Source organism: Anabrus simplex, chromosome 4, assembly GCF_040414725.1.
Source record: "Anabrus simplex isolate iqAnaSimp1 chromosome 4, ASM4041472v1, whole genome shotgun sequence".
Taxonomy (NCBI): Eukaryota; Metazoa; Arthropoda; class Insecta; order Orthoptera; family Tettigoniidae; genus Anabrus; species Anabrus simplex.
In genome coordinates, this window is record NC_090268.1 from 250,566,086 (window position 1) to 250,593,486 (window position 27,401).

General features: G+C 38.5%; 1 protein-coding gene across 1 annotated transcript in view; it reads right to left on the reverse strand.

The window, feature by feature from the left end:
* Nucleotides 1-27,401, reverse strand: part of Tnpo (transportin 1) — a 341,883-nt gene that overhangs the window by 64,021 nt on the left and 250,461 nt on the right. Inside the window, exon 17 of the mRNA XM_067145500.2 lies at nt 11,472-11,646. Coding sequence (XP_067001601.1) covers nt 11,472-11,646 — 175 coding nt within the window. The remainder of the gene's footprint in view (nt 1-11,471; nt 11,647-27,401) is intronic.

A 27,401-nucleotide genomic window follows, 5' to 3' on the forward strand; every position in this document is an offset into this window, starting at 1 on the left:
CATGGAAGCAGGCAAACCCATCTACAAACCATCTCTTTTGGACACAATGCATTTCATTGCCTCATCATGGGATTCAGTGGAGCCTGTAATAATAGCAAATCGCTTCAAGAAAGCAGGCTTCGGTGGTGGTTCCAACAGCATTGTTATGAAAGTTGGTGATGAAGAGCCAGGGTGCTGGAAAACTATACACGAGAAGATTACCAGTAGTTTCAACGACTTCACTGCCATTGATGATATGGTAATCACTTGCATCGATGAGATCTGAAGGAAATTCAGGCAGCAGATGAGGAGATTGAAGAAGAAGAGGAGGAGGTCGAGGAAGAGAATCCCCCAAGACCATATTGCAGTGGGGCAAGCATCTGCCTTGGAAAACTGAGGCGGTTAATGGAAGGTTCAGACAGTGTACCATAGAACACATGGAAGGCAGTGTGGAAAATGGAGAAGTTTATACTTCAAAGAAGCAGCAAAATCCTAAAACAGTCATCCCTGGACAATTTCTTTTCCAAGTAGGAGCCTAGACTTTTGTGTTTGGAAATGTATTTAATGTCTAATGCAATATGGAATTTACATAATGTACGGTTACCATCTACCGTTTTAATGTTATTAGTATTTCTTTTATCTCTTGTGCAAGTTTTTATATAATATGTTCCCTTCTCTTATCAAGAATTTTTATAATACAGTATGTTCAATTTGTGTTTTTTTTTTGGTCCCTTGAAAAACTTCTTAACAGAGTTTCACTGAATGTTACATATTTATATGAAAAGAACAGTGTTCTTGAATAAAAAGAAGAGAAATACTCAGCAAGTGAAGCAAGTGGTCAGGCAAGGGCCAGAGTAGCAGTTACCAACAGGATAATAAGGGAATTCCAGATAGTAATTTCAAGAAGGAACAAGAATAAGAAAAATAAAATGGCAGAAAAAGAGCAGATTAACCAAACTCATCTGATATATAGAATTGATACTGAAGCAATATTGGAGCTAATAGAATGTAATTGAAAGCAATCTTATCGGATATCAAAAATAAGAAGAGCAATTTCAGACTGTAAAATTACTGGAGATATTAATATAGATTCTCACACATCATATTTATATTTTGTTAAGCTTAGCTCAAGAAAGAAGGCTGACATGATGTGCAACTAGACCTGCAGTGGGCAATCTTGGAGATGAGTGTGACATGGAGGATCCAGCTGACTCGACGTGGAACGGGAGACCAGCTGATCTATAGTTTCCAGTCGGCCAAATGCAGCAGCCTACATTGGATGGCTGAGGAATTGTGGTGAACCGGAGAATGATACACTAAGTTCTCCTAAATTACAGCTCTTAATTAAACTGATGCAGAATAATGTTCAGAAATTGTGGCCTAAGATAGGTAACTATAATATTAATATAATCAGTGAAGTGTAACCTCAAAATCTAGCTTTCACGATAAAGATATGTTAGGATTGATATACATCGATTGGAAGAATTGACAGTGTGATTAACGAGAATGGGATGCAATAACTATGGTAATCTTGCTATTGATATCAGGAATGAATAGAGTTTACTACTACATAATTTTTTTTTGTTAGGGGCTTTACGTCGCACCGACAGAGATAGGTCTTATGGCAACGACGGGATAGGAAAGGCCTAGGAGTTGGAAGGAAGCGGCCGTGGCCTTAATTAAGGTACAGCCCCAGCATTTGCCTGGTGTGAAAATGGGAAACCACGGAAAACCATCTTCAGGGCTGCCGATAGTGGGATTCGAACCTACTATCTCCCGGATGCACTACTACATAAAAAGATCATGTGATGAGAAGTGGACATAAAATGGGTCAAGTATCCTAGCGTTATGTGTTGAAAGTCATTGTAATATGGTTAGATAGAGATATGCAGGAGTGTTATAGTATACTAGGAGATTAGATATTGTAATAGGAAAGTTACATGTGATCCAGTGAAGTAAAGATGATTTTAGTTGAATAAAATACGTTGTAGGAAATGAATTTACGAGAAGAGATTATAATATTTAAGAGGAATGGCTATGATATGAAGGTATTACGGTTGAATTAAATGAGCTACGTGTTTTAATGAAAGAAATGAGAAATCGTCGAAGGGAACTAATATAAAGCAGGCAAAGAAGAGATAGGAGTGGAAATACAGTGAAACTCTTTAAGTTTTTCAAGGGACCACAACAAAAAAAAAAAGAAAAAAAAAAAAACTTCTTAAACAGGAAACTTCTTAAAAGGGGTAACGCCCGAAAACTTATTCTGTACTTTGACATACATGTGAAACACACAGCCAACAGATTTCCTTGTTTGTGAACAATACCGAAATAGGCTGATATATAAGAGCTACTAAAAGAAACCACAATATAAATACAGTATTAGATTATAATGACATGTATTTTTGGAGATAAACTAAAATACTGTAAATGAACATACTGTATTATAAAAATTTTTGATAAGAGAAAGGAGCGTATTACATAAAACCTTGCACAAGAGATAAAAGAAATACTAATGACATTAAAACGGTAGATGGTGACCGTACATTACGTAAATTCCATACTGCATTAGACATTAAATACATTTCCAAACACAAAAATCTAGGCTCCTACTTGGAAAAGAAATTGTCCAGGGTTGACTCTTTTTAGGTTTTTACTGCTTTCTTGAACTATAAACCACCGAGCTGGATAGCTGCAGTCGCTTAAGTGCGGCCAGTATTCAGTATTCAGGAGATAGTGGGTTCAAACCCCACTGTTGGCAGCTCTGAAGATGGTTTTCCATGGTTTCCCATTTTCACTCAAGGCAAATGCTGGGGCTGTACCTTAATTAAGGCCACGGCCGCTTCCTTCTCATTCCTAGCCCTTTCCTGTCCCATTGTCGCTGTAAGACCTATCCGTGTCGGGGCGACGTAAAGCAACTTGCAAAAAAAAATTTAAAAAGAAAAAAGAACTATAAACCTCCCACACTCCCTTCCATGTGTTCTGAGGCACAGACTGAACCTTCCATAAACCACCTCAGTTTTTCACACCCCCCGACATCTTCAAGTCAACGGCAGCAGACGGGACATCGGCAACTTATTCTTAGAGATTCTTAGAACCTATTCATAGGCCTACATCGCCCCTGCATTCCTACTAGTTGTCACGGCCACGGGCAGAGTTTCTGGCTGTGTTGCAAGTACCGCATGGACAAGCCGATATTGAGTTTATTTTCCTGCTTTAATCTTCTTCATGCTAAAGGTAATGAAGAAAAGAAAAGCAGGTTCGAAGTTCCAAAAATGAGTGTACATGGGCAAGTATTGGGGTATTACGTGCAAGTGATAAAGGCGCAGTAGCAACACTAGCATATCTAAACGTAAACAGTTTCTTTCCCCGCGAGAAATTTATTTCATGTCTCCTCATCCTCGTGCTGCGTTCTAATTATGCAAATTAATAATTACGAGTGACACGATAATACAATGTTTAGCTCGTATAGAGGTAAAAATAAAAATAACTTTCAATTTTACACCAACACGTGGTATCGCAATGCCTCTGAGTGCGTGTATCAGGCCCCCTCTCACCAACACCCAGCTGGTTATCAACATTCGTTCAACTTCGTAGACGATCGGGATCTTTCGGCCGGCTGTTTGACGGCATAATATGTATCGGCTGGCAAGTCAGCTGCATTCATTCTCTTTGGTCGGCTGTTTCCTGCATAGAGTCGGGATGTTTCTTCGTTTCGTAATAGTTTATTCACCTAACTAATAATGGACACGGAAAATCTTATCAGTTTAGTTCCAAAATATAATTTCCTCTATGATAAGACCCATAACCATTATTGCAACAACAACGTAAGAGAGAATGTCTGGAAGGAAATAAGCAAGGTAATGTAAACCAAACATGTTAGAATATTCAATTTTGAGGTAGATTAGGCCTATACGGTACTTTATTTTGCAATTATTGTTGACCTTATTTCAAATAATATTATCATGTTGGGAGTCCATATACAGTACGGTATATCAGTACGATAATTGACATGGCTTGGAATGTACAGTATTTATCGTGAACAATTTTGTAAGTGGCATTCCCTACGGTTGTCATACATGTATTCCTAACAAACAGTACGGTAATGCATAAGAAGCTGCTGTGTTGTGGACAAATACATTTTTTCAGTTTTTAATTAATGTTGATGCCACCTCGATTAGTGACTTCACCCTGTCGCGGCACGCAACTTACTGCATTAATGTTTTATCCAACCATCCATTGCTTGCTTTGTGTTTCCCGCGTAGAATCCCATTCGATTCTATTCTGCTTGATGTAAACGGTGGAGTGGAAATTACAACTGATGGGTTCGATTCGATTCCACAAGGTGAGAGTGAGCTTCTGGTGGTGGTGTTGTCACAGCGTGACGTCATATGGCCTTGGCAAGCCCGGACAAGCTCCATGATAGGCGCAAACAGTCTAACACAGGGTTCAACTTGCACGGGGACTGGGGGGTTCTAACCATGAACTGCTTTGAGCGGATGTTTTCTATCTCAAGGGGATCTAAAATTTGAAGTGTTTAACCGGGAAATATTTTTACAACAGAACACTTTAAGCGGGACAAATATACATATATCTTAATGCAACCAATCAAGGGACCAAGAATATAGGCGGGAAAACTTCTTATGCGTGAACTTCTTAACAGAGTTTCACTGTATATATATTTTAAGACTGGATCGTGTACAGGAAGCATTGTCATAAAAAGAAATCTCATAGAGGGAATAGATGGATATAATGTAGGCACATCTAACCAAGACCGATGAATATGAAGTCAGGTAATTCTCACTATAACCATATGTTGAAAATAAAGTTATTATGTTAGGAATTACCCTTAATAAACATTTCTCATATATGCATGTCACCAGGTAATATGCAGAGAGGATGTGGAAATGATCAATATTGATATCCATAGTTATAATTAAGCTGTCCAAGGAATCGTAAGTGATTACATTTAAGAGGAGAATATTATTTCGTTGATAGTAGACACCTAGACTTAAATGAGAGTTGTAATTAAGAACTGATATGGTTAGAATTCAACCATAGATATTTATTGCCAGAGCTTTTGGGATACGGTTGAAATAATTTACTGCAGTATGGTTAGGCCAGTAGATGCCAGAATTTTATATGGCAGGGAAACTAGAAAAATTAGCAAATCATTCAACGGTAACCAGAATAAATAACCGCGCCAAAAGAACTATTAGTGGACAGAAAGAGTAATTTTAAATGTTGGAAGATAGGAAATATATTCTAATTAACAGGATTTCATCAGATGTTAGCATATTTGTGGACATAATTTATAAGAACTGAGTTCAGTTGGCAGAATAAGTAGAAATACAAGGTTAGCCCATTTAAAACAGCAGATGATCACGATTGGAAAACAGAAATGTAAATATACTCCCATGTTATTCATTTGAATTTTATAAATTACGAAACGAAACATTAAGCTACTTTTCTCCTATACTTATTATTGTTTGATAAACCATTTCGTTCAGGTTAATTATGTATAATGTAATTATTTGTAGGTAGAAAAGGGTGGAATAGTCTACTGGTAAGTGTGATGAGATTCTGGTCTTTGTAAATTATTAAATCACGTGCATAGGGTGGAGACGTCCATCGGAGGAAATATTAGATCACGATTTATAGAAGCAACTGCACCACACTTGAGGATCCACATTAAGCAAATAATTAATATAAAATATACCCTGATAATCTCAGTAGTCTGAGAATTTTATAGCGCTGTTATTGGACACAGTGAGGGCGCAACAGGATTCCTAACCTGCAACTGGTGTCGCGAGACGGAAATGCCTATCCAGTGTAACAGCGCTGCGACTACAGGTTAAGGCAGCTGACCTCACTGGAAATATAACCATGGAACTATTGTTAGTGAAGGTTCTCCTCTTTCAGAAAATCACTGGACATATTTAATTTCATTATGAGATTATTTACACATTTTTAAATTTATGATTATTATTGCCATTATTATGGATGTTGTAAAATATGACCGTAGAAATCACACAGGCTAGATGCACGATATGAAATTCATAATTTTTATGGATATTTGAGGGTCAGCTAGCGACCCATCCTGACTAAAACAGCCCTAACTCCCAAATCGTTTGTGCAAATTACGTACTTTATAAAAGATTTTAAATACCACCGAACTGAGCCAGGATCGAACCTGCCAAGTTGGGGTCAGAAGGCCAGATCCTTAAACGTCTGCGGAAAATAGTTTCTACAGTACAGTACATAATGTAATTTGCAATTTCCATTCTTTGGCAGTTACATTAATAAAATAAGTTAGTGTATAAAATTACAGTAGGGTACCAGTAGTTAAGATCCCGTAAAGGAGAAAATGACAATGAAAATGACATTAGCGAGTGGATGGAAGCTGACTGTCATCAATTAAAAACAGACCAAGAAACTGTAGCTATGGTGAAGAAAGAATCTAGAGTTGATGAGGAACAGAGTGATGACGAAGACCACAATGAACAACTAGTGTCACATGCGGATGCCGCGGCCGCCTTAGAACTTGTCGTACGCTACGTCGAGCAACACTCTGCTGCTACACCCACTGATGCGATGTTTATGAGACGCTGGTTTAACACTGCATCTCCGAGAAGGTTCCAACCACTACGGCAAAAGAAACTAACAGAATTTGTAAAGATAAACGACCAGTGATTGATGGTTTATGATGTGTAATTACATTTACATTAAGTTATTCTAGTAAACTATGACTAATAAAATGCACGTAAATCTTCATTCTATAATATGTTCTTTCATTTCAATAAGGAGAATTTTTTTAAATTGAACATTTCAGTTCGGATTAACAGGATTTCGGATTAACAGGACTCTAGTGTATATGCACCCCCACCACAAATTTTTTGTAGAGCTTGAACAGATCTACATTTCATATGCTTAAACTTGAGGTCTATCAATAACTGTTCAGGCAGCGTAAACCATGGAAGGCACGACTTTGTACTTGTTCCGTAATTTTTTCTAGAATACATTTGCATTTGTTCAACATCCATAGTAATTTTTTCAGTTTCTAATTGCTTTTTATCTTTTGAAATATATCTTTCATTGTAAATGACGTGAAGTTTGCACGAAACTTTCCGCCTAAATACTTATATTTCGCGAAGGTACTTGTGTCTAGTGACATGAACATATACGTCAGTTACGCCCCTAGGTTGTACCGCTAGTATTGCCAGAAACTGCACTTCGCTCCCATACAGCTGTCATTCTAGTACTACCTACAGTTCCACACATCGCTAAAGGAATGCTTTCATTTAACGTGTTTACTTCGGACTGAGATTATGTGAAAACAGAAGTTAATCTATATCTATATATCTATATATATATATTAAAATAAGAGTTTTGTCTGTACATTGCTCAGAATTTGAAGAGAATGGTATTTCTGTATCAGTCATGTCTACAATAACAAGGAAATGCACTTTTTACTTTTCCGTAATTTCTGTCTGTCTGTATGTATGTATGTACACGCATCACTAGAAAACGGCCAAAGAGAATTTAATGAAAATCGGTATGCAAAGTCGGGGAATAAGTCGCTACAATCTAGGCCATAAATAATTTTATTCACGCTGATAGAAATGGTAGTTTAGAGGAAGGGCTAAAATTGAATTTTCAAATATTTGTTTTTTGTAGTCCTATCTTAATAAAAATTGGTATTCAAAGTCGAGGAATACGTCGAAACAATCTAGGCTATAAATAATTTTATTCATGCTGAGTGAAATGGTAGTTTAGCGGAAGGCCTAAATTTAATTTTTAAATATTTAGTGGTCCTACTTCATTGAAAATTGGTATGAAAAGTCGGAGAATTCGCCATTGCAATTTAAGCTATAAATAATTTTATTTACGCTGAGTGAAATGGTAGTTTAGGGGAAGGCCTAATATTTAATTATCAAATATTTATATTATTAGTTGTCGTATCAATAAATACTACATAACCAAAGTTATATAGAATTACATTTCCGACCATTTGTCTTATACATTTTTATCGCACCGGCTATGATAACACAGATATTCATGAATTTGTATTTTTGTTGCTAAGTCCATATCAACGCCGAGCCACGAAAAAATGGGTTAACAGAATTTAATGAAAATCAGTATAGAGAGTCGGGGAATAAGAATCTACAATCTAACCAATAAACAATTTTATTCATCCTGGGTGAAATTGTAGTTTAGGGCAAGGCGCCTAAAATATAATTTTTAAATACCAATGTTATTAGTCCCATCGAAAAGTACTATATAAAAAAGTTATAGAGAATACAATTTCCGATCATTTATCTTTTATTCAGTTTTACCGTGCCGACTATGATGAGTGGTATTTCAGAGTCGGAATAAAATGAAATGTGAAGGCCTACAATATCGAAAGTGCATAACATTGAATAACAATAACATTACATTGACCATTGTTTGTTGTGATGTTCTTTGTTATGCAGCCTCTCAACTCCTATAGATGGGATTACTGCTGCGTACCGATATAACAGCCTGACTGAATACTGGCGGGAAATAGCCGGGGAGTTAGAAAACTTTCTTCTTCAGCATGCCATTCCTCTGGTTCATTCATTTTCTGATACAGCTGGAACGTAACACACTGGTTCATCATAGTACTGTATTTCAGCTATTCCACCCCTACTCTGACGCGCTGTTTTGATTGAGTAGTGTGCATACTTAAGGCAGAGCCTTACTTAGTAGTGGTGGTAGTAGTAGTAGTAGTAGTAGTAGTAATAGTAGTAGTAGTAGTAGTAGTATGGCCTGGTCTAGAATTACAATTTAGACTTATTCCAAATTATAGCACCACAATTCACTAAATAACTAAAAATTCAACCCTGAAAAGAGCCGTTTCTTAAGAAAAGCTTCTCTCTCTTCACTTTTATTAAATTCTACATTCAATTTATTCCAAATTAACAGTGAAGAGGGGGTTTCTCCTCTGGCTTGAAGGAAGAAATTTGCCTTCAAGTCAGATAGGTTTCTCCGCCGCCAGTGTAGTGAATTTATATTTTCCTACTCATCGCGTACTCCTAGGAAACAGATTAGTAATTGGGCATAGTTTTCTGACCCTCTTCCTGCCATAGAAAGCCGAAGAGTGTTCACGGATCACGGCTGTCTGCAGCTTTGTCATTCCAGCTCTGGAACTTTGGACTGTTAGATCGGCAGCGTAGTCCTGTTCGTTACAAGTGAGAAAATGAGTGATGTTTCATTTGAATGAGTATTTCATAATATGAAAGCATTGTTTCTAATCACGCCATTTCTACTGACGTCATTGTAATGCATGTACATTTCACTTGGGAAAACCACTAAGACAGTCTTTCTGAGGATGTAAAAAGGCATTATAATGAAAACATCCCAACCTGATTGTGACTGATGGTATGCAATTGGGTCTACCATTACAGAGAAAATTCCCTCAGTCTTCATATGAGAAAAGATGTTTGGTGACTTCCTGTCGCGTTTCTAGGGTAACGTTAAGAGCTATACAATTTAATACAATCTCGCTCACAACATGTACGCTACCTAACCTAGAATTCTGTATACAATGTAGAATTCCGTAGCGAAGCACGGGTACATCAGCTAGTCAACATTTAAAAGTTTAGAAAAAAGGTATCTTATCGCAAGTTTTCATTACAACGGGATGTGCGATCACAATTTATGTGAAATATATTCCTTAAAAGCAGACTTTTCCTTATGTCGGAGTTCGTTAGAAGGGGGTTTAAATAACATTGTGCTTATGACGATTTCGCTGGGGCTTACAAAAATCTTTCTTAAAAGTGGGAATTCCTTAAAAGCAGGCATGTTAAAACGGGGTTCTACTGTATAGGCTTTTGTATACGAGTTTCGTGAAGGGTAACCTTAGTAAGTAAAATCTGTGTTTTTTAACCTAATAGGTAAATTTGGTATCACTAATGTAATTAGAAAGGCTGTTCTGATAGCGCATTATGGGGCTGATTCTGTAAACAGAACTGTGAAGTGGGTTGTGACCCATGTTCAGAATGGTACTATCTGCGCACTTTTTAGCGATAGATTTGTGTACGGGTTTGAGGAGTAAGGAGGGAGAACTTCCGGTTCAGTTAGCACTGCCAACTGAATGGAAATGAAATCTGAATTGAATCGATAATATGATCGATCGATATGAATTTTCTGAACCTTTCTTATTTTAAGCTAACAACTGTGTCACACACACATTATACAACATTATATAGCATTTCTCGATGCGAATCTTATTCCTAGAATGAATTCTATAGTTTGGCTTTGCTGTGTAAATAACAACAGTACTAGTACGTAAAGTGTACGCCATATGTCGCACAGCGATTCATAGTTTGTGTTTCAAAGATTGCCAGTACGAATCTCGAAGATTGCCAAGGTCGACCGCTTCAGCACTAGGGTGTAAATCTATTGCTAAAAAGTGCGCAGATAGTAATAATATCGGATCTGAGAATGTATCAAATCGACCTTATTAAGAGTGATCACAATCACTGTCATGTTAATGTAAATGGGAGCTCAATGCCTTTGATAACTGTACCTGTTAGGAGCTAATAGGCTCATGTTGTACTGGTGTCAGAGCTTCTGAGCTTTTTCTTTTTAGCTAATCTCCAGTAGTGTTTCACAGCTGTAAGGCTTAATTGAGCAAACTTGTTCTTTTAAGTATTGTAAGCTTGTTGTGATTAAGTCCAAGTCTATTAGAGAAGAAAGAAAGAAAATTTATTGAACCTTGTTAGTTTAACTTCATATTGCTTGTCTGCCCATTCAACCCAGGTGCTTCTTATTCCTCTGTGAGCCACAGAAACACAGCACCAATTACGAATTTGAATACTGACTTATTGAGTGGTTTTTTTAAACTTAGTATGCAGGAACATTTTAAACATCATCAAAGGTGTTTTTTATCTGTATGTGCCAATTTTCTTATCTTACCATATGCTTTTGGCTGAAAATGTTCCAAAACAGACGAACGAAACATGTACTATTCTTTTAGCCAATTAACTATACTTCAAGCAGGAGTATGTTTATAATCATAAATTAGCTATTAAAAAAGAAAAAGTATTGGCAAGTGGGATTCTTCCCTTAACCTTAGTTAAGTTAATGCCAATACGGGACAAAAATAATATTTATAAGTTTCACAATGGGTTGATCAATGAAGAGCACTAGTTGCTGCCAATTCTGAATTACTGTCAAAGTAAAGGTAACCAAGATCTAGCATGAAATGAAATACATTACTACAAATAACATTTTAGATACTACAACAACAAAAACTGTAATGCAAAATAAAATTTTAGAACTCATATTACAGGGGATTACGGCGCCCTATAAAGTAAATTAAAAGCCTTAATGAATTATTTTAAAAATCACATTAATCCTCTTAATTTTGAAATCCTAATTTTATTATAGTATAATTGTTCATTTGTCTAATAATATTTCAGCTGCATTTATTATCCAATTTTATATGAAATTCAGATGGTTAGTAATACCTTATTGAACATTTCCTTGAGGTCTTCCTTGGGATTCATCCATGAAGCAACAGCATCACAGAAGAAGATGAAGTCTTGGACTACACCAGCAGGATTCACAGTGATCATCTGGCACATGCCTCGGAAAGCACTGTCCTTTTCTTCATTATCACGAATGTTCCGTAAGGATGTACACCTACAAAGCAGTAATGCTACATGTACAAGCACAAACATGCCTCCTTACTTCAAAAGAGAACTTTATTTAACTAACTGAATGAACGTATCTTAAACGTATTACAAAGTTAGTGGTCTACTGTGGTTTAAGTATTATGATACTAACTACAGCTACTACTTGTCAATGAAGCCAAACAATCTGACAGATATAAAGCAAGGAAGAGAAATAAAATGTTCAAATATTCTAGAAAGGATAAATGCAGGGACCTTAAATATCTCAAGAAGAAACTACACACAAACAAATGATTGCAGAAGGGTTTTCCTGAATCAGCTAATAACAAACATAAAGATACTTTGTTTCACATTTTTATTAAGTATGATTAAAATTGTAACAGAAACCAATTCAAGAAAAACCTTCAGGAAGTAACTGCAAGGTCCAATTAAATACAATTAAAATTAGGGGAAAAAATGGTATTCTCCCAAAATGCTTTATACCTCCTCCCACTAAACCACACACTTTAGAATTTCTGCAACTCAAATCAGGGCCAGAAATTAGTTCATCTCATCCAACACCTGACTGGCATGTAACATGCAGCATTTCTTCAGAATAATTTCCAGGTACAATGGTTATGAAAAAGAAAACTTTGTTCCATTACTTGATTCCGATTACAGTTCTTATTTAATAATTGATGTTGAATTGAAGATCTAGTACAATTTTGATGACATTTTGGTCTGACGAGTTATTTTACTATAAAACTTTCTAACTAGCCATACCAAGATTACTACCTACTCATTTACTTACAAGCACTTGCTATGCACAATCTACAATTTAGTGATGATATACTGTTAGCCAAGAAAACGCATTGCATGGCCACAAGGCTGCCAGCGTGCCACTATTACAAGCTTTTCAAAGTTTTTGTAATGACTAAATGTTGGTTGATATATATACACATTACCGAAACTGACAACCATCGAAACACCTCCAACAACTTCCAAGTCACTCATCCCCCCCCCCTCCTCACACACGCACGCACGCGCACGCACACGCACACCTGTACACATGTTTACAGCTTCACCAGTCAACTCTAGAAAACCATGACCCCCCTTTCAAAAGCACTGTCTCCAACGGGAGCATCACTAAGTTGTCTTTTGGAAACAAACAGAATGGAAAAGAATACCTGAAGGTCTTATTTTTTTGCTAGTTGCTTTACGTCGTGCTGACACAGATAGGTCTTATGGCGACGATGGGACAGGAAAGGCCTAGGAATGAGAAGGAAGCGGCCGTGGCCTTAAGGTACAGCCCCAGCATTTGCCTGGTGTTAAAAATGGGAAACCACGGAAAACCATCCTCAGGGCTGCTGACAGTGGGGTTCAAACCTACTATTTCCCGAATACTGGATACTGGCCGCACTTAAGCGACTGCAGCTATCGAGCTTGGTAAGGTCTTATTCCACCCGCCTAACCAACAAATAAGTGCACACGTAACTCCTGAAAGATGAGCTTAGGGTTGTTGCTGATGACCCAAAGCAAGCAAGTATGAGTGATTTGAGAGTCAAATCTCTCAAATTTTCTTCATAATGCAACTAAAAAGCCATTCAATTATTTCACTGTTTTCATGGAATGCATAAGCTAACATTTGAAAAGTCCAGTCTAATAAGGTTTCTCCTGCATAGTATTAAACTGTCTAGAAATCTATTTACTGCAGTCATTATTACCATAAGTAAAACACCGATACACTGAGACACTAATCCATCAATTTCTAACATCACAGGAAACAATAACATTGAACCATCACAATTTAAATTTAGTGAAATTAAATATATTGTAATAAGCGAAATTACCTGACCAAAACATTTGTTAACAGTTCATAGATAGGTATGATGCAGCATTCCATGTTACCCTATCCTGTGTTAATTTTTTTATTTCTACATTAACCACTGCCTCCAACACCACATTTCAAAAGTTTCTATTGTATTTTCTTTTGGCTTGTTACTGTCAATGTTTCACTTCCATTCACTGCCATGTCTTAAAAATTATCCTAATAATGTTTTTGATTATAATTGAAACTCCTTCAGTAAGGTCTTCCTTCCATCAGCTAGTCTGTATTTTATGTCCTCGTTATTTCTACCATCACTGATTATTCTACTATCCAAGTTCACCCTGTGGTTGGGGGCAGTAGAATAACACCCACGGTATCCCCTGCCTGTCGTAAGAGGTAACTAGAAGGGGCCCCAGGGGCTCTGTACTTTGGAGCATGGGTTCGCGACCATGGGCCCCATAGCTGAGTTCTGGCCTTGCTCCCACTTACTTGTGCCAGCCGTGTCACTTTCATCTATTCTATCCGACCTCCCTTAGTCAACTCTTGTTCTTTTCAGACCCCGGCAGTATTAGAGCATTACAGACTATGAATCTCATGTTAAATCCGTATTGACGGTTGAAAGTTTTACAAAATTGTACAAAACTATTTTAATCCTTGTAGTCAATACTGTATATTTTACGTCCAACTAAGACGAAACTTCACACATGAATACACAAGTTCCGACCCAGCACTGGGTCATCCTCAGTAAGATATGTATAATGAATTAAAAACATAGGAAACACACAAAATGAAATGTTAGTTAAAACGTAAAAAAAAAAGCATGATGAAATTAAAAAACTGTGAAATGTTGATCGTTAAAACAGTCTTCCATGAACCTACTACACTGGCGTAGCAGGGAGAGAGGTGACACACTCATGTGGCGCATCCCAGGTGGTGGATAGGGGGTCCTAACCGGCTTTCCGGCGGACTTGAGCAAAACAAAATAGCTCTCGCGGACCAAACACACAACCCCCTGCGGAACGGGGATGCAGATGAAGAATACACCCACGGTATCCCCTGCCTGCCATAAGAGGCAACTAAAAGGGGCGACCAAGGGATGATCGAATTAAAACCATGAGACTAATTGAAGACCTCGGGGGGAAAATAGGGATAACCCTCATTTAGTAAGTTCTGAGATATAATAAAATTAATTTTCAAAAAATATTTACTCCTAACATTTTTGATCTTTGAAACATATTACTCATGTCAGTGGTACATGTAGTCCTTCTTTATAACAACCTGAAGAAAAAATGCATTAAAAACCAGTATTGTAGGGAATTAGAGTATATTAAACACTGAATGTGCCTATCAATTTGAGGGCTATAATTATTTACATGCATTGTGGATAAAGTAGTGAACATTTTACAATATAAGAAAACATCTCTATGAAATATACGTAATATGTACACAAAGAAACAAGTTAGTAACACAATTACAATAATAAAATACTTTGATTAATGTCAGTTAAGTAGTCTTTCTCACTCTCAACTGGACTTATCTAACACTCATCATCCTCCTCATCAATGAACATTTCTGTACTGCTTGTACCATTGCACTTCAAACTACCATCAAATTCAGAGTATACTGGTGGTACCCATTGAAGCACTTTCCTTACAGCCTTAGGAAAGGAAGAAAAATTCTGAATGTAGACTTATGTTTAATAAAATGAAAATTTAATATAATGTTATTGTTTTTACGTATCACTAACTACTTTTACTGTTTTCGGATACGCTGAGATCCTGAATCTTTGTCCCGCAGGATTTCTTTAATTTGCCAGTAAATCTGCCAACACGAAGCTGACGTATCTGAGCGCCTTTAAATGCCACCACACTGAGCCTAGATCGAACCTGGTAACTTAAGGTCAGAAAGGTAGCGCTCTAATGCCTAAGCTACCCACTCCGGCATGTTAAAGCGATTTCCGTACGTTTCTTTAAAGGTCATATAATGCAGTTACCGAATTATTTTAAAGAAAATAACACGTAAACTAATTATCATCTACATAGCACCGGTACATCAACAAGTGAAGAAAAAAATTATAACCCACAGTCATATAAAGGACGTGTAAAGAGCAGCTATGTTCATAAAATTTCAGTATAACGACACTAGCTAATTGTACGTGTTAGCATAATTTGATAATAATAATGAATACTAATGCTAATACTCTTGCAAAAGGTATTTTATATCACAGTATGTAAATAGTTATAACCAACATTCAAAACCGACATGGTAAACAAAGCTGCTAGCCATCACGAAAACGTACTTGTTCACTACTTCCAGATGAACTTCCATAATATTCCTGGGTTTCAACATATTCCAGATCCTTTAAACTGTCATCTCCATCCATAAACTCCTCAACTTCATTGTTTTCTGTGCCGTAAATGACCATTTGTTTGGCACAAAAACTGAAAATTTTGAAATTTGAGCGTTATCACTATTTTCCCCCCGAGGTCTTCATTTGTAATTAGTACCATCACCATGGGTCGCCTTTATTTGCACGTAGTACCACTATTTTAGGTACACAACAGGTTTGTGATCAGTAGCGACAGTGTTTGAATCTGCGTGGGTTTTACCGTATCAGTGATTAGTACCACAGTATGAGCGACACCATGGGTCAGCCTTGCCTATGATTAGTACCCACTATGTGAGGAACACCACGGGATACTACGAGTCCCTGTTGATTAGTACACCTATGTGAGGAACACCATAAGTTTTCGTTGCCTGTAAATGGCGCCGCAATGTGAGAAACACCACAGGTCTGTGTTACATGAGCGCATTACATTACCTGTGAGTAGTACCATAATATGTGTGGAATACTGCAAGTCTATGCTATTTTTTTTTATTACTACTGCAACATGACAAATACCATGGTTCTACTTTCCTAGTGATAAGTACCATTATGAGGGGTCGATGTTGAGAATTTTGGACCCCTTTGGACTACAAGCATCATCAATTCAGTATTGAGCTTTAGAAGCAGTCCCTTGGTCAGTAATACTATTGTTTAACGCTAGTTTCTGGGAATGTGGGGCATTGCAAGTCGGATCCACTGATTGTTTTAAATTCATATACATCCATTCATTCCTTGTCATCACGTTTTGAATTCCAGTCAGTGGATGATTTTGGGCTTTTTAAATTGCTATTACATTTCATCTCATTAAGGGCCGATGACCTAGATGTTAGGCCCCTTTAAATAACAAGCATCATCATCATCATGAAAGTCTTCAGCTGGAGATCTTTCTGTTTCAATGTTTTTGTTGTCCTTTGGTGTTGTTCAACTGGTAACTGTGTACTGTTGGCTTAGTTGTTGTGTTCCGACATGGGCTGTTATACATAAGTATTATTGAAATTGAATAGTCTGATTTTTTAGTGTCCAGCTCCCGACTGTCTTGCTCCCGCAGTCGAGATGAAAGACGTTGTCAGAGAATACGGGTGATACAAGTGGATCATGCAACACTAAAAATCACATGTCTTACTGAGGATGACCCAATGCCAGGTCGAAACATGTCTATTTATTATGTGTAAAGTTTCGTCTTAATTGGACGTAAAATATATGGGATTGACAAGGAGGGTTAAAATAGTTTTGTACAATTAGAACACTCAAAGCCTAGAAAGTCTTTCATTTTCACACCCTTCGTGGCCCTTGTCTTCCTTTGGCCGATATTTTTCGAAGTGTCGAATACCTTCCATTTTTCTCTCTGATTAGTGTTATATAGAGGATGGTTGCCTAGTTGTACTTTATCTTAAAGCAATAATCACCACCACCACTACATAAGTAACAACACTCATTACTTCCTTTTGAGTCTTTGTTTCCTAATCTAACAGTTCCTCATTTACTCCAAGATTGTGTCCACAACATACAGCTGTTTCCTCAGATCTACTGCAGACTCAGATAAATACAAGCAAATCTCATAGTTTTGATATCCCTCCTTGAATTGAGATTCACTTTCCAGACACCTCATTTCATTTCTTCTACTGCATGTTCTACGTAAACACTGCAATTAAACGGGCCAAACTGCAGCCCTGCCTCACTGTTTTCTAGATAGCTACTTCTTTTTAGTCGCTCTCCATTCTTATCACTTTAGTTTGACTTTTGTACAAAACTTAAATAACCCTTTCTTGATCACCTTCAGAATCTCCATTAACAGCATCAAATGTTCATGTTGAGTGCTTTGTTTGTTCCAACATTTCTTCAGAAACTACCTTCTCCCAACTCTGATTCAACTTATCACTCCATTCTTCTGTAAATGATGGGTATTAAATCTCCATAATAGTTGGTGCAATTCCATTATTGGCTCCCATAAAGTAAGGAATATGACAAGGCAAGTTCCACTGGGAGAGTTGGCCGTGCAGTCAGAGGCGCGCAGCTGTGAGCTTGCATCCAGGAGATAAGTGGGTTCAAACTCCACTGTCGGCAACCCTGAAGATGGTTTACCGTGGTTTCCCCATTTTCACACCAGGCAAATGCTGGGACTGTACACTAACTAAAGCCATGGCCATTTCCTTCCCACTCCTGAGCCTTTCCCTTCCCAGCGTTACTGTAAGACCTATCTGTGTCTATGCAATGTGTATAAAAAGAGGTAAGTTCCAATATAGTCTGTTATTGGACAACTTCTTACTTCATTATTTTTCCTTCAACTTTCATGACCCTCATATGATAACTCATGAAGAGACAGAGTTAGCATGTTCTGAAGTAACTCATCTAAACACAATATTATTAGCAAACAACCATTTCACTAACACTAGAACAAAAGTGATCTCAATCTACTGCATATATAAACAAAACCTATGACACTATAGCCCTGTTGGACCGTGACCTACCAAAGGAAAATAAAAGCAGAACGCAGTGAGAAGATGTACACACCACTTTGTACCACAAGTGAGGTAAATTAGTGATCAACATTTCTTACGTATAGAAGCAAGCAGTGGTAGTAAAGTTTATAAAAAATCTTATAAGAGGGCCTTATCACATTGAATTATACCACCACTAACCCCTTCCCATAAATATAACACAACTTGAAAGGTAGATTTACTTTCTCAATCTCCTTTCAGCTGTATGCACTTATTTCACCAGACAAGTAGCACCTCCAGATCCTCCTGGAACCATGCTTTTGGAGTGTATAACACTCATGCCTGGACAGCAGCTTCTAGGTCTTCAGAGTTTAACAAATTTTGTCTGCATATGAATTCTCCTCATGAAATAAACAGGTGATAATCAGAGTAGGCCAAGTTGGGCAAGTAAAGTGGATGTACATCAATTCAGTTAAATCCAATCCCAATTCAGCAAATGCAGCAGTCATTTCCACATTCGAACAGGTGTGTGTATTATATTATAGGAGAACACCTTTTGTCCATTTCCCTGGCTGCTCTTTAGAATTGCACGGCAATTTGTGTAGGGTTGCAACACATGCTGTACGCTGCTGACAATGGTCCTTGGTTCCTGCCAGTTAGCAAGGATATCCTACTTAGCTCAAAACAAGTGAGGGTGCTGCCAGGAAGTTTCATCTGAGGGGGGCAAGTTGTCTCTTATGCTCCCACTGCATTGATGAGTCCTTTGTCTCTGCTTTGTGATAATGGGATCACACGTCCTCTCCAGTCGTAATCCTGAACATGAAGCCCATTAGATCCCGGTAAGCGTGTTGCAGGAGATGATTGCTCACATTCACACATATATCAGCAAATGCAGGAGTAATTTTCACATTCCAAAAGGTGTATGCATTATCTTATAGGAGAACACCTTATATCAATTTCTCATAGCTGCTCTTCAGAATTCCATGACTATTTGTGTAGAGATCTTCAGGCAAATCCCATCCTCATCTCCATACCTATGAACGTGATGCGCTTATTGCAAGAGGATGACTCTACTCGAACTGCACAATGCTCTCTTGATGTACAGTCCTTTTTCCAGTCTTTAACCTATTATACACAGTTTTCCTTGACGATGCATATTCTCAACATAGAGCTACCAATCACCTGTGAATCTCTGCCGTGATTATTCCATAGAAACCATGTCATTCAACATTGTCCTTTGTATCACTCTCCATGACCAGAGCTCTGCGCGGATATACAAAATATTATCCGAAACCACACTTCCTTCATCTGCATCTGCAATTTGTTATATGTAGATATTGCAACTATTGAACAACATTACACCTAAGGTACTGAAATGAATAGATCTGTTAACACAATACAATAGGCTAGCAATGAACAAAATAGTTTACAACCGAAAAACCCTGGCCCTATAACATGAAACGTCGTTGCAGAACTCAAGATCAACATTCTGAAGTATCTTTCATTAACATGGACACCTTTTATATACATGGAAACTAAAAAAAGAACCTCGCCGGACATTTTTTTTAAAAATATTTGTGAAGTCAAGTGGAATTATACTATAAACAAACCTTTTTAAATAATCTACTTTACTGTCTTTGAAGGAAAGCTCCTAGGGAAGAAGTCGAGAGGAAGACCATGTCTCTCATACCTTAGGAACATAAGCAATCAGCTGGGTTTTGCTTCCTATGTCATGATGAAAAGGACTGCTAAAGACCGTGGGATGTGGCTGCAGCGACAAGGCTTAGCCTTTAGATAATGGATGGACTGTCTATAATGGCTACTGACTGTTTTTTGTTTAGTTTTTTAGTTTTTATTCAGTTTAGTATTGCATCCATCAGTGTATCACCACCAGTTCATCACTATCACTGTAAAATAATACATTAGATAACGCAATTACATTTCCAGCCTCAGCTGTTGAAAGCGAGGACATTGCATTCTGACCAACTATGGCTATGCAAGTCTATATTAAATGTCCTTGCTTCTATAATGCTGTCCTTCCACCTTGACGTTGGCTATACCCTAGGTCTTATTCCAAGTTATTCTTCTGTTCCTTATTTTTTTCTACATTAGTTCTACGGCCAAGAACTCTAAAGGCTAGGTCACACTTGGTGATTTTATAGGAGCGAGTCAGCTAGCAACAAGAACTCACGGATAAATCGCTCAGTGTGATTACAAAACTGCTAGGTAGTCACGTGATTGACGACACGCAGCAACTCATTAAAGAAACCTGCCCTCTGGTAGCCAGGCTGTCCAACAGAAAGATTCCTTGGTTGAGCAAAGATCTGGCAAACCACTTTAACACTAGAACAGCTGAAAATCTCGCGTACCTAGAACAGCGGTAAGGGGTCATTTTGACACTTCATAAGAAATACTCGGAAACGTTCAAATTAGAACACAAAAAAGAGATGTATTTTCTTCTACTGTGTTTCCACAACTTTATTTTACACATAAATACCTGACATTAGTGTATGGACCTTTTATATTACTGATGGACACATGAATATTCACACACAACTCACCAGGTTTCTGTTTCTCTAAGAAGTTTTCACAAAATTAAGCAATTTAGTCGTCGATATTACAACGATTATACATTTTCAGTAATTCTTTAGGAAAACTGAAAACACGCTAAACACATTTTGCACACACAACTTCTACTTTTCGTGCACATTTTCCGCACACTGCTTTGAGGCACTTGCTGGAGGCATCGCTAGACTTGTTGCCTTTACACAGACCAACTTGGTGCTTCTTCCGCTTTTAGATGGACATGGTCCTGCAACTTCCTCCTCATTTTGTTGTTGTTGTTGTTGTTGACCTTGCTCGCCCTGCCTTGTTAGTTCACTTGCCAGCTGGATGATGAACTTCTTCCGCTTTATCTTCCTACTCGTTACTTGCTTGTAAATGACCCAAGCATTGATAGCTGTTAGGTCAAGGATATTGTAAAAGACATGCATTGGCCACCTTCTGCATGGAGCCTTGGTGGTACGGGACATTTGGTCTACCACATCTACCCCGTGTTTTGTGCCGTTGTAGAATGTTACAGTTTCTGGCTTCTTCTTTCGCTCTGTGCTGATTGTTACTTGAGCGTGTCGTGTGCTGAGTAGAAGGACGTTCTTGTTCTTCTTTCCTTGGTACACTGTCAAGGTGCATTGTGGGTTCCCAGTCTGTCGCAAGATGGTTGTAGAGTACAATTCACACTTGGACTTCTTCACCTCAGTAGGGATTTCCCGACAGATGGGGTTGATTGTTCCCACCAATGAAGTCTTTTTCTCTTGGAGTTTCTTAGCAAGTTGGAGTGATGTGAAGAAGCTGTCTGTCATCACGTTTCGCCCTTGGTTTAGAAACGGCTCCATGAGGCGAAGTACTACGTACTCTCCCAGAGGCTGCTTATCAGGACGCGCGTCAACTTTACCAAGGTATGGAAAAGCATTGCAGATGTATTTTGAGTTCACATCTGCAGCAATCCAGAATTTGAGTCCATACTTGTCGGGCTTGTTAGTCATAAACTGGGTAAATCTGCACCTGGTTTTGCTGGGAAGTAATTGTTCATCGACTGTAATATTTTCACTTGGGCAGTAACAGCGAAGGCAATTTTCTACGAATTTTTCCCAGATTTCAGAGACAAGAGCGAGCCTGTTAGTTGGCAGGCGCTCAGCTCAGGTTGATTTCTCGTCGAAGCGGAGGAATCTGAGAAGCTCCCGAAATCTATCTCTTGACATTGTGTCCTTCATGAATTGCTGTCCATAAGAACGCGACCATAATTCATCCACAGACATACCTTTCGAACACAGGACACCACGGGTATACATGATGGCAATCATAGCCTCCAACTCTTCGAGCGACACGGTCCAGTCCGTGTTCTGAAGTTCTTTCTGAGCGTTTGATTCGGTGTGTCGTTTCATTAGACGAAGCATCGATTCATCAAAGAGGAGACGAAAGGCACTAATAACAGAGTTGTCAACTCGATGGTAAGAATATGTTGTGGGACCTCCCCGCTCCCTCAGGATGTTCACTGAAGCCCGCCTTCCAGATGAAGAGTTCGAATCCAAGACCTCCCACTCGGTTCCGTCTCGGGCGACCATCTTCACTGATGAAACACCTAACCGAGACTGAGACATTTGGGACGAGTTCGGAGGCAGATTAGCACTTTCGACTTCTCCTGCGTGTAATTCATCCTCTGTCTCGTTATGATCTTCGTCCTCGCTCGTCTCACTTGTCTCAAGCAAAAAATCACCATCTGAATCGGATAGTTCACTTTCAGACTCAAAGTCTGAATTTTCTAGCATACGAGACACCTCGTCAGCAGAAAGACGATCGTAGCACGACATGCCTATAAGAAGAACACTTTCTAAATGACGAGATGAATACAATAATCCCGTTAACTGGAACACTCATCTGACAGTAAGAGCTCAACAATACTAATAATGGCCGGGTACACACTGTTGCCTGACAATGCAAACTGCTGTAATAAGGAATATTGTACAAGTGTCAAAATGACCCCTCCCGCTGTCCAGGGTATGGCATATCAGAAATCAATGAAAATATAAATATTTTGCTGGGTGCGATACAGCACCATGAACGGGACGAAAAAAGATGAAAAGTCAAAATATTTGAAGGGAAATGATACAAGAGTGCGCACGTTATTAAAGAAAAATTGAAGGTGGGTGTCATATTGACCCCTTCCGCTGTTCTAGTGTTAATATCATTGGCTATGCTGACGATATTGCCATTATAGTCCAAGGAAAATTTGCTAACACTGTTAAGGAACGAATGCAAATGGCACTTAACGTTGTATACAACTGGGCAGAAAACGACGGACTCAAAACAAGTCCTCATAAAACTGTCATTATTCCAATCACCAGAAGAAGAGATCTAAAGGGACTAAGCCCTATGCTTCTGAGAGGTGAAGAAATTAAACTCCAGGAAGGGATTAAATACTTGGGAGTAATCCTTGACTCCAAGTTAACCTAGAACCAGCATTTGAGCAAAATATATAACAAATTTGTAACCTCCTCCATGATTGTAAGGAGGATGTATGGAAGTACGTGGGGACTAAGACCTACTATGATACACTGGCTGTATATTAAGGTACTGAGATTATCAATAACATACGGTGCACTGGTGTGGTGGACTAAGGTGCAGAATAAAACATCTCTGGTACAACTAGGTAGAATCCAAAGATTAGCCTGCCTAGCAATTACTGGAGCATTCAAAACAACCTCTACAGCGCCTATGGAGGCCTTAATAGACCTGGCCCCGCTTGAATTTTAATCAAGGTGGGAGCAAGGATGGCATTCCATAGGCTAAAACAGGGTAAAATTGGAAGTATTCCAGACTCACTATCAGGAATATCATCAATAACAAAAATTGTAGAAGACTCCATACTTGATATGCGGTCAGACTACACTTCCACACAGTATAACTTCAATAAAACATTCGAGGTAATAATTGAAACACTCCTGGCAGAAAGAACCTGAGCATCCTGAGGACGCTCTGATCGGGTTTACAGATGGATCAAAAGCTGACTCAGGGGTAGATCAGGGGTATATGGAATGCTATTTTTTTGCTATTTGCTTTACATCGCACCGACACAGATAGGTCTTATTGCGACGATGGGACAGGAAAGGGCAAGGAGTGGGAAGGAAGTGGCCTTAAGGTACAGCACCAGCATTTGCCTGGTGTGAAAATGGGAAACCACGGAAAACCACCTTCAGGGCTGCCGACAGTGGGATTCGAACAGACTATCTCACAAATACTGGATACTGGCCGCACTTAAGCGACCACAGCTACTGAGCTCAGTGGTATATGGAATGAGATCAGGAAAAGGCATTACCATTCCACTGGGAAGATATCCTACAGTATTCCAGGCAGAAGTTTATGCAATATTACAATGCATATATGAAAACATATGATCCTATAACAGTAAGATTCTTATATATTCTTACAGCCAGGCATCACTGAAAGCTCTAATAAGCCCTAAAGAATGTCTCAATGCCCTAACTAAACTTGGAAAACAAAGTTAAATTGATATGGATCCCAGGACAAAAGGGCATTGAAGGAAGCGAAAAAACTGATGAACTTGCTTGCAAGGGATCGGCATTAAACTTTCCTGGACCAGAAGCTATCAAAGATTGGATCAAAAGGAACACAGGAAAAGATGGAAGACCAACCCTGATATTAAACAGTCTCATCGGTTAGCTTCAATTTTATGATCACTTCTGCGCATGCGTGTGTGTTTTAATCCCTTCTGGGACCATTTGTTAGAATTCCTACTTTTATCTCCTAATCTACCAAATGGATCATTGCCTGGACTGGAGATTGGTTAATTTCTATTCTAAATCTCTAGAATTGTTTGGCATGAGGTTACATTACAAAGTCCAATTGTAAACAATGTATCAATTTGTGAGCTTATCTTGCAAGTGCATGACACTACCAACTTTGTATTCTATTGGCACGAGCCTGAAACTTTATTTGATGTACCTCCCTTCTAGCGTATTGGGTAATATAATGCAAAGAATCTGATTTCAGAATCTATGGGTTCCCCCCTCCCCCCTTCTTTTTTCCCTAATTGAAGTGTCGGAACATATGTCCGAAGATTGTAGTAATTGGTGCTTAGGAATTCGATTATGACGATGTAATCAAACCTTGTATCACCTACGTGTCTTGATATAAAATTTAATGCTTTTATTACGCCATATGCTGGTTCATACTATTTGTTCTGATGTAAAGATAATTTGTTACCCCTATGAGATTGGTATAATATATTTGTTATTTTCAAATTTGTTTTCCAAAATTCTCTTTCACGAGTTCCTTTCCCCTATTACTTCTGTTTTCATGTGTACCTACCACGGCAAATCTCTTGGGTAGGGGCCCTTTAACCTGTTTATGCTCAGGTATGGAGCTCTGAATTGCACTGTTTACGGTAATGTTGACACGATGTATTCAACTGTTATATTCTCATGTTGCACGCTTCTCGGCACTCTGCACGCTTGGGTACTGTCAGTTCTGAGTGCTTTGATATCTTGTTGTCTAGTATCCCGATCAACGGCACTCTCTTAAAAGCAAATCTCAATTACAACGCTATTTCTAGCAAGTTAATAATAAGCAAAGACACTACCAAGTACAAAGAGCGTTACATATGGTAGCAGATTACCGTTTACTTTAGTCTTTTTCTTTTTCTGTATATCATGGCTTGTTTTTTAGATAATTTCCCTTTAGGGGACGACCTTTCTCTACTATTTTCCCTAATTCCTCAACATTTGTCACTTCCAAATCCTTCTGTTCCCATTTTAATTTCATTTTCTTCTTCTTCCTCACTCTATCCGTCTTCTACTGATCATGTGCCTGATGTAACATCTGATGAGAGTAAACCTCCTCCCTTCCGATACCCTATGCCCCCCCCCCCCCCCCTCCATACCCTCCTTCCCCTGTTCTTCCTACCACTTCGGTGGATAGTTCTCTCAATATTCAGATTATTAAACAATCTTTACTTCAAGTCCCCCAGTTATCAGCAACAGATCCTCGTAGTCTTACAATTTGGTTATTTTCAGCCCGAAAATTTTTAAATATTAAAGTAGCTTCCTTTCCTCAACTGATTGTTCTTCTCTCCACGAAAACCACGGGTTTTTTCTCCACATTTTGGCTTGATAATATGTCCAACTTCTCCAACTGGTACGAATTGAGGCACGCTGTTCATAATTATTTTCTACCCCTGGAAGTACGTTATAAATTGAGTAATGAATTTATCAGACGGCATCAGTTACCTAATGAACCTGCTCATGATTATCTTGACTATCATAACTTATACCGATGTCTTGAATATATCACATAATACCCAGGAATTAATTTCTATTATACAGTTTTACGCGGCTCCCTCATTTCGCATGCTCTTTAACGTTCTAACTCCTCCTGTTTCCCCTTCTGCAACTTTATAATTTAGCCCATCAGCACACTATAAATTCTTTAGGAGATCGTTCGTTCTATTCATCTGTTCCTCCTCCGACTATTCCTTCAACTTCTTCATATTCTGCTTTACCCGCACCTTCCCTTCCCGCTGTCCGCCCTCCTATCACTTGTTATCGGTGCAAACTGCCCGGCCACCTTGCGCGTCAGTGTACTACTCCATTTTCGGGAAACGCATTCCACCCGCGTCGCTAGGCAGTAGACACTTAGATGGGGAAAATCTGCCTCCTTTATTAACGGCATCTTCCCAATCCACTTCAAATTTGGCTTCATTTTTACCTCCCACTTGTCATGTTCTAGTTACTGCCAATAACTCTCCTCCTGTCGCCCTTCTCGATTCAGGTGCCGCTGTTTCTCTTATCAGCTATCAATTCTATAAATTGTTAACCGAACTAGATCCCCATTTACATTATCTTCCTACCTCTACACGTTGTCTTTCTGTCTCTAATCAGCCTTTGAATATTATTGGTGCGGTTTCTTTGCGTATTAAAATGCAGCATTTTTCCTGGCCGTTTACCTTCCTTATCGCTCAATCTTTATCTCTCCCTATCATTTTGGGGTATGACTTTTTTGCTTATACTGGTCTTCTTCTTGATTCCGCGCATTCTAAAGTTTCCTTTCCCTTTTCTGATAAATCTGTTCCCTTAATCCATACTCTTGACTACCCTTCTCGTTTCTATTCTCCCCTTCCTATAATTAATTCTATTCATTCCGATCAAGTTCAAACTTTGCTCACTGAATTTTCGGACGTCATCACCCCTAAGCTCGGTACTGTCAAGGATCTTTTTGCCCATATTGATCTTAATGATTCCACCCCTGTTCGCTCCTCTCCATATTTCCTTAGTCCTCCTCGGATGAAGGTTTTAAATCAGCTAATACAGAAAATGTTGAATGATAATACTATTATTCCATCATCTTCCGATTACGCCTCTCCCGCCTTTGTGGTTGATAAGCCTGATGGCTCTGCAAGGTTCATTGTTGATTTTCGTAAGTTGAAAGAGAAAATTGTTTATGATGCGTACCCTATGCCCAAATTAAACTCTGCTTTTCAACATTTTTCCAGTTCAAATTTTTTTTCGATTTTTGATCTTAATTCAGCCTACAACCAGCTCCCGTTGGATGATATCAGCTCC